Source organism: Cebidichthys violaceus, unplaced genomic scaffold, assembly GCF_023349555.1.
Source record: "Cebidichthys violaceus isolate CVI_PGR_0920_01 unplaced genomic scaffold, fCebVio1.0.p SCAF_36, whole genome shotgun sequence".
NCBI lineage: Eukaryota > Metazoa > Chordata > Actinopteri > Perciformes > Stichaeidae > Cebidichthys > Cebidichthys violaceus.
Genome location: NW_027176550.1, coordinates 2,400,101 through 2,413,336, shown reverse-complemented (window position 1 = coordinate 2,413,336; position 13,236 = coordinate 2,400,101). Strand labels below are relative to the sequence as shown.

At 49.9% G+C, this 13,236-nt stretch overlaps 2 protein-coding genes across 5 annotated transcripts; one reads left to right on the top strand and one right to left on the bottom strand.

Moving 5' to 3' along the window:
- Nucleotides 1-40: 40 nt before the first annotated feature.
- LOC137884150 (properdin-like) lies at nt 41-4,050 on the top strand. The gene is made up of 9 exons (XM_068725857.1): nt 41-179; nt 657-795; nt 1,293-1,456; nt 1,620-1,784; nt 2,176-2,373; nt 2,490-2,663; nt 2,746-2,943; nt 3,156-3,267; nt 3,729-4,050. Exons 1-9 carry the CDS (start codon nt 92-94, stop codon nt 3,874-3,876), a joined length of 1,386 nt encoding a protein of 461 aa, XP_068581958.1. The 5' UTR covers nt 41-91; the 3' UTR covers nt 3,877-4,050.
- A 1,224-nt stretch (nt 4,051-5,274) lies between these two features.
- On the bottom strand, nt 5,275-12,805 carry LOC137884149 (suppressor of cytokine signaling 7-like). 4 transcript variants are annotated; one of them, XR_011104695.1, is made up of 11 exons: nt 10,879-12,805; nt 10,753-10,796; nt 10,272-10,376; nt 9,979-10,089; nt 9,699-9,835; nt 9,428-9,596; nt 8,318-8,446; nt 7,930-8,065; nt 7,422-7,792; nt 5,653-6,345; nt 5,275-5,562 (listed from the first exon to the last, which is right to left on the bottom strand). XR_011104695.1 is itself a non-coding variant. In XM_068725854.1 (11 exons), exons 2-10 carry the CDS (start codon nt 12,306-12,308, stop codon nt 7,444-7,446), a joined length of 2,610 nt encoding a protein of 869 aa, XP_068581955.1. In that variant the 5' UTR covers nt 12,309-12,534; nt 12,611-12,805; the 3' UTR covers nt 5,275-6,345; nt 7,422-7,443. The 4 variants fall into 4 exon arrangements, 3 of the variants coding, with proteins under 3 accessions (XP_068581955.1, XP_068581954.1, XP_068581956.1); XM_068725854.1 differs by having other exon boundaries at nt 5,275-6,345; nt 10,879-12,534; nt 12,611-12,805; XM_068725853.1 differs by having other exon boundaries at nt 5,275-6,345.
- Nucleotides 12,806-13,236: the final 431 nt, after the last annotated feature.

Below are 13,236 nucleotides of genomic sequence, written 5' to 3'. Positions count from 1 at the left end.
CACACACACACACACACACACACACACACACACACACACACACACACACACGTCTCTGCTGAAACTGTCCGTCTTCACTTCTGTCAGCAGGATGCAGCTTCTCAGGGTTATGAAGGCTCTCAGGGTCCTGGTTCTGGTTCTGGTTCTGGTTCTGGTTCTGGGGTCTGTGCAGCGTTCAGGTCTGTCTGGTTTATTACTCGTTATTTAAACTGTGAAGAGAAAACAGACGATTATTTAACATTTTATTATTAACTGTTACATGAACAAGAAATACATAGAAAGATGTTTATACATGTTATATATATATATATATATATACATATATATGTATATATATATATATATATATATATATATATATGTATAAGAAGTCTCACTCCTTGTTGAACTTGATAATTGTGCAACTTTTGGAAACAAACTTTCCCCAGTGACGAAATCCTGAACATTCTCCTAGTACACACACGTACACAAACGTACACGCACGCACGCACGCACGCACGCACGCACGCACGCACGCACGCACGCACGCACGCACACACACACAGTGGAAGTGAAACTGCATTAATCATCATAATTATGTGCTGATGTTTCATTTCATTATTCTACTTATATGCTTTTGTGTGTGTGTGTGTGTGTGTGTGTGTGTGTGTGTGCAGAGTGTGTGCAGTGTTTTGCACGTTTCAACCTGATCCTGGGTCAGTGTGATGAAGAGCTCGGTGAGGTGGAGGAAGAGGACTGCTGTCAGAACCGTCACTACGGTTACCAGGCAACAGACGGAGTGTGTACTTCCTGTGGGTCAGTGTGTACACACACACACACACACACACACACACACACACACACACACACCTCTTAGAGACGACAACGGACTCCAGGTGTCCTCTCAGACCACGTCCACACTTCTCCGTCTCCATTCATAAACTCTTATGTTCACTACGTTTACACTGAGCGTCTTCACTACGAGGAGTTTGGAAACGCTCCCGAGGACGGATACGTTTGAAAACTCCGGGTTGCGTATTTGTGTGGACGGACGAAAACGGAGGAGTTTATAAACGATGACGCCCACACCCACGTTCACTACTTGATTGGTTCTTATCAGTCACGACGTGTCCTTCCCTGATGGGTCACACCCATATCACACAAAGAGTCACGTGATGTTCGTTGTAGTCTGGATGGAGATCATTTAGAAAACAATGCCGTGTGGACGGAGTAGTATGGACATGACCTTAGAGACGACAACGGACTCCAGGTGTCCTCGTAGTCTAACCAGTGACACCAGTCTGTGTTTCCAGTCCTCCGGTGTGGTCTCCCTGGTCTCCATGGTCACAGTGTAACGTCGTCTGTGGAGAAGGAGTGATGCAGAGAAGCAGGAAGTGTTTTGGTATCGGAGTCTCAGAATGTGAGAATCCTGAAGACAAACTGGAGACAAAACCCTGTAACGGGACCTGCTGTGATGGTACACACACACACACACACACACACACACACACACACACGCAATAATAATACATTTTATTTATATATCGCTTTTCAAGATACTCAAAGACACTTTGTGTATTGTGTGTGTGTGTGTGTGTGTGTGTGTGTGTGTGTGTGTGTGTGTGTGTGTATGTCTGTAGGTAAGGGGTGGGGCTTGTGGCTCACCTGGTCTCCCTGCTCGGTGACGTGTGGAGGAGGCGGAGTCAGGAGCAGAGAGAGAGTCTGTTCTCGTCCTGAGTGTCACTTGACCTGCACAGGTCCTTCAGAGGAGACAGACAGCTGTCCAACCCACACCACCTGTCCAGGTAACCTGTCTGTCTTTTTCTGTCCTGGTTCCTCAATGCTGTAATGAACTCCTCACTGACGTCAGGACAGCAGAGTCGCTGCTCATCTTTCATCAGGCTGAAGACTCACCTCTTCAGGAAGTACTACCCTGAGCCTTCCACTTATTGTACTTATTGTATTCATACTAGTTTGTTTGTGTACTTCTCTCTGCTTCATGCTCTTAGATGTTTGTTTAAAGGAGATGTACTCATGACTTCTGGTGACTAGTAGTTCTCTTGATTACCAATGTTGATGCACTTATTGTAAGTCGCTTTGGATAAAAGCGTCTGCTAAATGACTGTAATGTAATGTGATGTAATGTGACGTAATGTACTATCTAACTGTCTCTCTCCCCTCCTATCTGTCTCTCAGTTCATGGTGGGTGGTCCAGGTGGTCCGGTTGGGGTGAGTGTTCAGGTTCTTGTATCAGTGATGTCATCGTCCCCTCCAGAGTGCGATATCGTTCTTGCTCAAGCCCCGCCCCTTCCAGTGACACCGTGCCAGCTGGCAACAGTTGCCCTGGAGACGAGTTCCAGGCCAAGGACTGCATCGAGCTCCCCAACTGTCCAGGTGAGTCCTCATGGAGACATTAAAGACTACCGGGCGAGTCCTCATAGAGACATTAAACACTACCTGGTGTCCTCATAGAGAAGATAACTCACTGTGTTACTGTCTGTCTGGACCAGTGGATGGAGGTTGGGGGTCTTGGTCTCCCTTATCTACCTGTTCTGTTACCTGTGGGGTGGGGCTTCAGGAGTCACTCAGGAGATGTGATAGCCCCGCCACCAAACATGGCGGCCGGCCATGTCCTGGAGAGGGACGTAGAACCAGCATCTGTCGAACCAACTCCCACTGTCCAGGTACACACTAGGTCTTTGTCCTTTCTGTCTCTCTGGCGTCTCTCTGGTCTCGTGACTCCTGCAGGACTTGTGTGTCTTTCAGTGGACGGCATGTGGTCCGAGTGGTCTCGATGGGGTCAGTGTACATATGCGTTCGAGAAGAGGGACATCCGCTGTAAGAAGATCGGAGGAAGACAGAGCAGAGACCGTACGTGTCTTCATCAAGCTCACAACGGGTCCATCTGCAGAGGGGACACTCTGATGGAGAGTAGGGTCTGCTATGATGTCACCAGCTGTTACCGTGGGTGATATATACGCACACACACACACACACACACACACACACACACACACACACACACACACACACACACAGCAAGGTATGCTTTAGGGCGGGGCTACACAGTGATTGACAGGTCCACATCACGGCAATATGTATTACACATTATATATTTTTTACGACACATTATATATTTTTTATTACATATTATATATTATAAATATGTGTTACAGCTCGGGGCAGCTGGGACGGCTGGGATGAGTGGAGTTTGTGTTCTCCGTCCTGTGGAGGACAATCCCAGCGTCGAAGGACGAGAAGATGTAAACCGGATTACAGCGACTACAAGTGAGTTTACTGTCTGGAGACTGGGGGACAGAGGGGGACGAGTGGGGGACGAATGGGGAACAGAGGGGGACGAGACGGGGACGAATGGGGAACAGAGGACAACGAGATGGGGACGAATGGGGGACAGAGGGGGACGAGACGAGGACAAGTGGGAGACGGGGACAGAGGGGGACGAGACAGGGGTCAACGGGGGACAGAGGGCGACGAGACAGGGACGAATGGGGGGCAGAGGGGGACGAGATGAGGACAAGTGGGAGAGGGGGGTGAGTGGAGGACGAGTGTGGGACGAGAGGAGTTCAAACCTAACCTTGTGTATTTTTTTGCTTGTTTTAAAACTTCCCCTACAGGCTGAAGACTGTAGTACAACTCAAATCTACTGTCATCTAATACTAGATTAGATACTAATTCACTGTGTGTGTGTGTGTGTGTGTGTGTGTGTGTGTGTGTGTGTGTGTGTTCAGTCCTACTATTGGTCGTCAGGGGGACCGGGCGACGTTCTTCGGGAATCCTCGTGCTGACTGCGGATCAACACCTGACGGGGGGCCGAAATCTCAAACACAGCCCTGCGTCAACGTTCCTCCCTGCTCCAAACAACCAACTCACCGATGAGTTTAACAACATCATCGTCACTCACCGATGAGTTGCTGCTGACACACTTAGACCTCCATGTTTATTTGACCTCCATGTTTCAACATGAAGGTTCCCGTCAATGAAGGTTGTGAAAGAAGAACCGCTGACAAACAAAGTTCAAGATAAAGTGACAAAATAAAGTGTTCAACTCAACTTGATCTATGTAGCAGCTTTATACCCACATGCAGCACAAAGCCAGGGATCTAGAGACCTAGAGATCCAGAGACCTAGAGATACAGAAACCCAGGGATCTAGAGACCTAGAGATCCAGAGACCTAGAGATCCAGAGACCTAGAGATCCAGAAACCCAGGGATCTAGAGACCTAGAGATCCAGAGACCTAGAGATCCAGAGACCCAGGGATCTAGAGACCCAAAGACCTAGAGATCCAGAGACCTAGAGATCCAGAAACCCAGGGATCTAGAGACCTAGAGATCCAGAGACCTAGAGATCCAGAAACCCAGGGATCTAGAGACCTAGATATCCAGAGACCTAGAGATCCAGAGACCCAGGGATCTAGAGACCCAAAGACCTAGAGATCCAGAGACCCAAAGACCTAGAGATCCAGAGACCTAAAGATCCAGAGATCTAGAGACCCAAAGACCTAGAGACCTATAGATCTAGAGACCCAAATACCTAGAGATCTAGAGACCCAGAGACCTATAGATGTAGAGACCTAGAGACCCAGAGACCTAGAGACCCAAAGACCTAGAGACCTAGAGATCTAAAGACTTAGAGACCTATAGCTCTATAGATCCAGAGACCAAGAAAGACAGAACCCAAATACTCAGATTTATAGTAAAAACACCAGAATATCAGTTATTCAGGTTTAAACTGTCTTAAAATAATGAAATATATGAATAATTAAAGTTATTAAGTGATATTCAAACTGTTTGTGTTTCCAGATGAACGCTGCTGAAATCTACTTTTGTTTAAATAATGTGTTTAAATTAAAATGTATTCAACACTCAGATCGATAACTTATCATCAAACAAGTCAGTGGAACCCTCCAGGGTTAACAGGTTAGCCCTGTTAGCGTCGTTAGCACTGTTAGCTCTATCAGCTCAATTAGCACCGTTGGCTCTTTCAGCGCTGTTATCGCTGTTAGCTTTATCAGCATTTTCAGCTCTAGTAGCACTGTTAGCGCTGTTATCTAATGAGCCGCCTTCGACACGTTGAGATTAGTTGAGTCTCAGATGGCACCTTTAAAAAAATAGATAAATGAATAATTAAAGAAGCTTTTTGTTTTCACCATGTAAACCTCATTTATCAGGACCTGGTTCAGGACCCTGGTAATCCACCTGATGAGGGACGTTTATGTAGAGGAATGTTTTAAGATTTTGAGTGTGATGAATCTCTAAAAAACAACAACAACAGAGACCTTTAGCCCCGCCCACTCTGTTTATTAACAAGTGATGACATCACTTGTGTCTCATTTCATCTCCCAGTGTCTGAATCAATAGAAGTCCAGGCCAGCTTGTTCCAGTCACAAGAAATCATGTGAACTGTTGAGGAAGAGGATGAAGATGAGGAACTTTAAATTAACGTCTTCATCAGGACTCGTCTGGTGTCTGTTCATCAGAAAACAATCACACCTCAAGGTTCAGCTCTGGAGCTTTCAGCCGGATCTCCTGATCTTCTTCATCAGGTAACGGTGGGATGTTTCCTGAGGATGAAGATGGTAGAATCGAGTTGAAAGCTCCAGAAGTGACACTAAATGGACATCTTTAAATCCAGATGTAAAGACTTCACTCACTTAACGAGCTCACACTGAAGTTGTGCTGCTGACCAATGAGGAGCCGTCCTCTGATTGGTCCAAAGAGAAGGAAGCTAGCATAGCTCATAACGAACTCTAAGCTCTCAGTCAGGAGGACGTACCCGTTAGCCACCGAGCTACCTAGCATGCTACCTGAAAGAATAGATCCTGAGGACTGAACGTGACCGGGTCTCAGAGGAGCCGCTGTGAGGGACTAGCGTTAGCATGTTGCTAACCTGAGAGCTTAAATCACTGTTTCTATGAATGGGGTCTGGTGTGTTCGAAGAGAGAAAGATAAACATTCTAATGAGTAGAACACGCCCTCAGCAGCACTTCTACTGGCATGAAACACGATGAAGAAGACCCTCATGGTGGTTGAAAGCTCCGGTGAAGTCGAGATGATTTAAAGGTGAACTTCCGCGTTTCGGATCCTAAAGGTCGACGGAACGTTTCGTCAACAACGAGCTCGGCTTCGCTAACAGCGATATCATCGTTAGTCCGGCCGCTCGGTGATGACATCATCAGAGAGACGGAGTCTCCCGCGTCCACCTGTCCCTCCCCCGTGTCGATGCTCCACTAGAGGAGGGCGGAGCATCTGAAACCCGCCTGGATACGGGGCTGAGTGGAGGCAGCTGATTGGCTGTGAGTCCTCCGGTCAGCTGATCGTTTCCAGTGTAAAAACTAAGAAGAGAACTGGAGAAGAAGAAACACATTCATAAATAAAGAAGTAAATAGTTATCATAGTACTAATATAATATAAATATTATATGTTAAAATGACAAACGAAGTTTGACAGGATGAGACGTTAGCAGTCAATAAGGTTTTACTATTATTGTTATAATTACTAGTATACAAATAATTATAATGATAACTAATATCATTATTTTTATTATTAGAGCAGATGGAGCCTCATTCTTGTTCAATGTTGGTGTAAACAAGTTGGATCGAATTAATAAAATAAATGATCATAGAAATTCAACTCTTTCCGTCTCTACTTCCGTCCCCTACTACCGTCCTCTACTACCGGCTCTACTACCGTCCTCTACTACCGTCCTCTACTACCGGCTCTACTACCGTCCTCTACTACCGGCTCTACTACCGTCCTCTACTACCGTCCTCTACTACCGTCCTCTACTACCGGCTCTACTACCGTCCTCTACTACCGGCTCTACTACCGTCCTCTACTACCGGCTTTACTACCGGCTCTACTACCTCCTCTACTACCGTCCTCTACTACCAGCTCTACTACCGTCCTCTACTACCGTCCTCTACTACCGGCTCTACTACCGTCCTCTACTACCGTCCTCTACTACCGTCCTCTACTACCGGCTCTACTACCGTCCTCTACTACCGGCTCTACTACCGGCTCTACTACCTCCTCTACTACCGTCCTCTACTACCAGCTCTACTACCGTCCTCTACTACCGTCCTCTACTACCGGCTCTACTACGGTCCTCTACTACCGTCCTCTACTACCGTCCTCTACTACCGTCCTCTACTACCGGCTCTACTACCGTCCTCTACTACCGGCTCTACTACCGTCCTCTACTACCGTCCTCTACTACCGGTTCTACTACCGTCCTCTACTACCGTCCTCTACTTCCGTCCTCTACTTCTGTCTCTACTACCGGCTCTACTTTCGTCCTCTACTACCGTCTCTACGTCCGTCTTCTACTTCCGTCTCTACTACCGGCCTTACTTCCGTCTCTACTTCCGTCTCTACTGGGTGAATGACTAAACTGTTTTCACATGTTAAAACTGGGACTCACTTTGTCCTCTGAGGCTCCAGCGCTACGTTTGAGACAGGATCCCCGGCTGGCCCTGCGGGACTGGCTGGACTGGCAGCACCCCCTGCTGGACTGGCTGGACCTGCGGAACTGGCTGGACCCCCTGTTGGACTGGCTGGAACTCCTGTTGGACCGGCTGGACTGGCAGCACCCCCTGCTGGACCGGCTGGACCTGCGGGACCGGCTGGACCCCCTGATGGACCTGTGGGACTGGCTGGACCCCCTGCTGGACTGGCTGGACCCCCTGCTGGACCGGCCGCCTCCGGGGCTCCGGTCCTCTCTCCTTCAGCGACGGGCTGATCTCCTCTTCGGGATCGTAGTAATAAAACTTCCTCAGGTAGGAAATCAGAGGCCTGAAGACAGAACCAACATGTTAAAAACACACTCAGTACATACTCACTTCATGTACTTGTACCCATTTCATGTACTTGTACCCACTACAAGACAAGACATACGTAAGAGGACACGAGAGGGACTCAGAAGGACTCACGTGGGCAGAGGGAGCTCCTGGATGTGGTCGATCCGGACCAGCTGTCTGATGCAGAAGCGACAGAGATGCTGCAGAGTTTTAACGCTGCTGAACCTGGAGACCGGGTACAGGAGCTGGACCGGGGTCGGGGGTAGACCTGGACCCAAACACAGACCGTCATCAAACAAGCACAACTTTATTTATACAGTATATGATGAACAAGAAGAAGAAACAGACAGATTGAAACATTTCATTTGGTCTTTGATTCAAAGATTAAATATGGGACAGAATTCAAGACAGGTAGAGACAGACTGGTGGAGACAGACAGGTAAACACAGACAGGTGGAGACAGACAGGTAAACACAGACAGGTGGAGACAGACAGGTGGAGACAGACAGGTGGGAGTTACCAGGGACTCTGGAGCGCAGGAAGTAGAGGAACTTCCCGTTTTTAGAGTGCATGATGGCTCTTTCTATGAACTCCACCACGGAGTGACAGCGGTCCTCAAACTTAGGATGACACCACAGACTGAAGGTCCCTGTAGAGAAGTACACAGATATAAACAAATGTGTTTATAAATATACATATATATAAAGATAGATAGATACTTTATTCATCCCCAAGGGGAATGTGTGTGTGTGTGTGTACCTCTGTAGTGCTCCATGCGTGTCAACCTCTGTAGTGCTCCATTTGTGTGTGTGTACCTCTGTAGTGCTCCATGCATGTGTACCTCTGTAGTGCTCCATTCATGTGTGTGTGTACCTCTGTAGTGCTCCATGTGTGTACCTCTGTAGTGCTCCATGTGTGTGTGTGTACCTCTGTAGTGCTCCATGCGTGCGTGTGTGTACCTCTGTAGTGCTCCATGTGTGTGTGTGTACCTCTGTAGTGCTTCATGTGTGTGTACCTCTGTAGTGCTCCATGTGTGTGTGTGTACCTCTGTAGTGCTCCATGCGTGTGTGTGTACCTCTGTAGTGCTTCATGCGTGCGTGTGTGTGTACCTCTGTAGTGCTCCATGTGTGTGTACCTCTGTAGTGCTCCATGTGTGTGTACCTCTGTAGTGCTCCATGTGTGTGTGTACCTCTGTAGTGCTCCATATGTGTGTGTACCTCTGTAGTGCTCCGTGTGTGTGTGTGTGTGTACCTCTGTAGTGCTCCATGTGTGTGTGTGTGTACCCTCTGTAGTGCTCCATGCGTGTGTGTGTGTACCTCTGTAGTGCTTTATGCGTGTGTGTGTACCTCTGTAGTGCTCCATGCGTGTGTGTGTGTGTGTGTGTACCTCTGTAGTGCTCCATGCGTGTGTGTACCTCTGTAGTGCTCCATGCGTGTGTGTGTGTGTGTGTGTGTACCTCTGTAGTGCTCCATGCGTGTGTGTGTGTGTGTGTACCTCTGTAGTGCTCCATGCGTGTGTGTACCTCTGTAGTGCTCCATGCGTGTGTGTGTGTGTGTGTGTGTACCTCTGTAGTGCTCCATGCGTGTGTGTGTGTGTGTGTACCTCTGTAGTGCTCCATGCGTGTGTGTACCTCTGTAGTGCTCCATGCGTGTGTGGTGTGTGACTCCCTGGGACCTGAAGCTCAGACTCAGGATGTATCTCGGGTCTGAACTGTCTCGAACCAGAAACGATCCGTCTGGTTTCTCCTTCAGCTTCATCTCAGCGTCCTCCCAGTTCATCGGCCCCCAGTACCATCCGCACTGACACACACACACACACACACACACACACACACACACACACACACGTTAGCTAAACAATGTAGTTCCCAATCCATTGTGTGACCGTAGACCTGGTCCCACCTTCTCCAGTTCTCTGAGGCTGGTGGCGAAGCTGCCGGCGTCGGGTCGACTGAGGGGGCAGCGGGGGGCCAGTCTGGGAGGGGGGGGGGCACCGGGACGCAGAGGTACCGGCCTCGGTAGACCTCTGAGGAAGGAGTCTGTGACACACACACACAGAAAACATATACGCTAAGCTAGGCTAGCAGTATCTACCTACTCTAGACTGTTTCTTTAAACGTCTCACAGATCAACAAGAGTGTCTCTATGTGTGTGTGTGTATGTCTCTATGTGTGTGTGTGACCGTTGAGGCTCAGGCTGTGCTGCAGGGTGCTGAGGGGGGGGTGAGAGGAGTTGGATGTGGGGGGGTGCAGTCTCCCCATGAAGGAGCCTCCATGCTGCTGAGGAGGATCATCTAAGAGACACACACACACACACACACACACACACACACACACACACACACACACACACACACACACACACACACACACACACACGTTAAGCTTCACACCTGAGACTCACCTGCACAGGGAGGCGGGACATACACAGGAAGTGACAACAGAAAGAGAAGAAGAAGAAGAAGAAGAAAAGTACCAAGCAGACTGAGGCTCCGTCTGGGAGGGGGGGGAGGTGTGGGGGGGTGGAGAGAGTTCACCCCCCTCTGAGAAATATCCACATCAACCAGAGACACCGTCTCACCTGGAGACACACACAGAGAGAGAGAGACACACACAGAGACACACAGAGAGAGACAGACACACACACACACACACACACACACACACACACACACACACACACACACACACACACAGAGAAACACACACACACACACACAGAGAAACACACACACACACACACACACACACACACACACACACAGACACACAGACAGACAGACAGACAGAGACACACAGACACAGAAAGACACACAAAAGAAGAAAGAGACGACTGAGATATTTAGCCTTTGGCAACACAGTACTGATACTGTGTTCCAGTAGTATACTGATACTGTGTTCCAGTAGTATACTGATACTGTGTTCCAGTAGTAGTATGCTGATACTCGGTGTATTACCGGTGAAGGCTCTGAAGGCACTGATCGGTCTGGAGAGCTGCAGCCTGATGGAGACACAGAGAAGAAGAGTTACTGAGAGGAGCTGACACATCTTCATCACCATCACCATCATCCTCATCCTCTCACCTGTCTGGCTCTGCCCACACATCCAGTAGACTCCCCCCCGATGAGGTGGATGAAGACACGGACGGTCTCTTCTTGTCCAGCGGCCCCCCCGACCCCCCGCTGGAGCTCTTGGTTCTGAACAGCTTGCTGAGCCGGACCTTCAGGGACCCCCCTTTCTTCCTCCTCGTCGTCGTCTTCTCCTCCAGGACCACCGGGGGGGAGGAGCCCCGCCCCCCTCCCCCCGAGGCCACACCCAGTTTTGGGGTGGCGGCCCGGCTCTGTGGCTGTGAGCGGGACTGGTGCTGGTGTTTGGGTCGCTGGGTGCTGGAGGACGGAAGGGGGTCAAGGGGGTAGGGGTAGGGGCAGGGGGTTGGGCTGCTGGTGGGGGGGCGGGGGTCTACACAGGGGGGGGAGGACCGGCAGGTCTGATCGGTGCAGACCCCTGCCTCCTCTGCCAGTCTGTGGACCTGCAGCATCAGACCGCTCAGAGTCCCCCCCGACGTCCCCCTTTCACTGACCCCCCCAGTGTCTCCCCCAACCTCTTCAGACCCCAGACCTTCCAGGACCAGGAGAGCGTCGCTGGTCTCACTCGGGTCCTCGCCCCCTGTCCCCGAGGCCAGCAGATTGTGACAAGAGCACCGAGACACCGGGACCACCATCTCGCCCCCCCCACCTCCGCCCCCCTCCCTCCCCTCACCCAGCTGGCCCAGCCTCCGGGCTAAAGCCAGGACCAGGTCTTCCTCCCCAGTGGAGTAGTTCTTCTTCCTGGTCTCCTCCAGCAGGCCCAGACGCACAGCCTGGTCCAGCAGACCCGGGGGCCACTTAGCCAGTCGGTCGGTCACCAGGACGGACTCAGAGTCCAGAGCCGGGACGTCCTGCTGGAGGGTCCCATCAGACCCCTTGGACAGCCTCAGTACCGGGTGCCACTGGAGGAGCTGCGGCTGCAGGTTCTCCTCTGCAGAGGGGGTGCAGTACGAGTTCTGGTCCTTCACACCTCCAGGTCCGGAACCAGGACCGGTACCTGACCCAGAGTCCAGCCTCTGTCTCTCTGCTTCCTCTAGGATCTGGTCTCCGGACCGCAGCAAGTTCTTAAACACCATCAGCTGGCCGTGCTGAACCGGGTAGTCCACAAACCGCTGCGCCGCCACGCTGAAGTCCTCCGGTGGAGAGGACAGCGTCTCCTCGGAGCTCAGCGGGGCCTCCGTCACCACGAGCCCGCCGTCAGGCTCACCTCTCCCGGGGAGCGGAGAGCTGTAGTGTGGGGAGGCCGATCCGAGGCCCGGAGAGGTGGGGGGTCCGCTCGCGTCCACATCGTACCCGCCTCCGAGGTGACCCAGAGCGGCCTTGACAGACATCAGGTCCTCGGGCTCTTCCAGCCGGTCGTACTCCGCCGCTGACACGAGACGCATCAAGACGAAGTCCGGAGACATTTCTTGTTGCGCGTCATTCATCCTGACAGCTAACGGCAGCTAGGCTAACGGGAGCTAGCTCGGCTAAGCTAACGGCAGCTAGCTCGGCTACACGGGCGCCGCTCTTACATAACACCGATATAAATAAACAGCTAACGGCAGCTAACGGCGGCTAACTGCTGCATCCTCCCCGCTGAGCTAACCGGGCAGCCCGATGGACCACCGACCGCCATGTGACGTCCGGACCGGTTCGTGACGGTGGCGGCTCCTGCGGAACATAGAAACAGACATTAAACCGCTCGGTAACGTGAGCTAACGGTAGCTGTTAGCTGTTAGCCTCCTACCGACTCATCCTCCATCAGTGATCGATCAGCGCTGATTGATAACCGGAGGCTCTGCTCGCTGTGACCGGGAGAAACCGGGAGAAACCTTAACCTCCATCCGCGGACCAGTTCCCGGTACCGGAGAGCCTCCGTCACTACCGGAGGTCTCTCTACCTCCCTCTGTATGTATGTATATGTGTGTGTGTGTGTGTGTGTGTGTGTGTGTGTGTGACCCTCTAATCAATAACGTGTCACTAATAAACTCATTATTGATTTATGATTATAAAACAGAAGAAAAAAAAATAAATAAAAAATAAATAAAAAAAATAAATATATATATATATATATTATACTTTTTCATTTGTTTTGTATTTTATTAATATTTACATTATTTTTTTATTCTATGATGTATATTTCTATTTTTTAAAGTGTATTTTATTCATATATATTTTCGTTTTAATTTATATTTCTATTTTTTAACAATCATTAAATATATCAGGTGTGTTTCTTCTTCTCTAGACATGTTTTAATCTCAGGTGTGTTTCTTCTTCTCTAGACATGTTTTAATCTCAGGTGTGTTTCTTCTGACATGTAGTAATCTCAGGTGTGTTTCTTCTGACATGTATTAATCTCAGGTGTTTCTTCTG

What these genes read in the sequence shown, in the direction of transcription:
- LOC137884150 (XM_068725857.1), top strand. Translation starts at nt 92, where the DNA reads ATGCAGCTTCTCAGGGTTATGAAGGCTCTCAGGGTCCTGGTTCTGGTT. An exon ending in GGAGTGTGTACTTCCTGTGG is followed by an intron (nt 796 to 1,292) that starts GTCAGTGTGTAC and finishes CTGTGTTTCCAG; the next exon opens with TCCTCCGGTGTGGTCTCCCT. An exon ending in CGAGCTCCCCAACTGTCCAG is followed by an intron (nt 2,374 to 2,489) that starts GTGAGTCCTCAT and finishes TGTCTGGACCAG; the next exon opens with TGGATGGAGGTTGGGGGTCT.
- LOC137884149 (XM_068725853.1), bottom strand. Translation starts at nt 12,308, where the DNA reads ATGAATGACGCGCAACAAGAAATGTCTCCGGACTTCGTCTTGATGCGT. An exon ending in ACGCATGGAGCACTACAGAG is followed by an intron (nt 8,447 to 9,427) that starts GTACACACACGC and finishes ACTTCTCTACAG; the next exon opens with GGACCTTCAGTCTGTGGTGT. An exon ending in CAGGAGCTCCCTCTGCCCAC is followed by an intron (nt 7,793 to 7,929) that starts GTGAGTCCTTCT and finishes TTCTGTCTTCAG; the next exon opens with GCCTCTGATTTCCTACCTGA.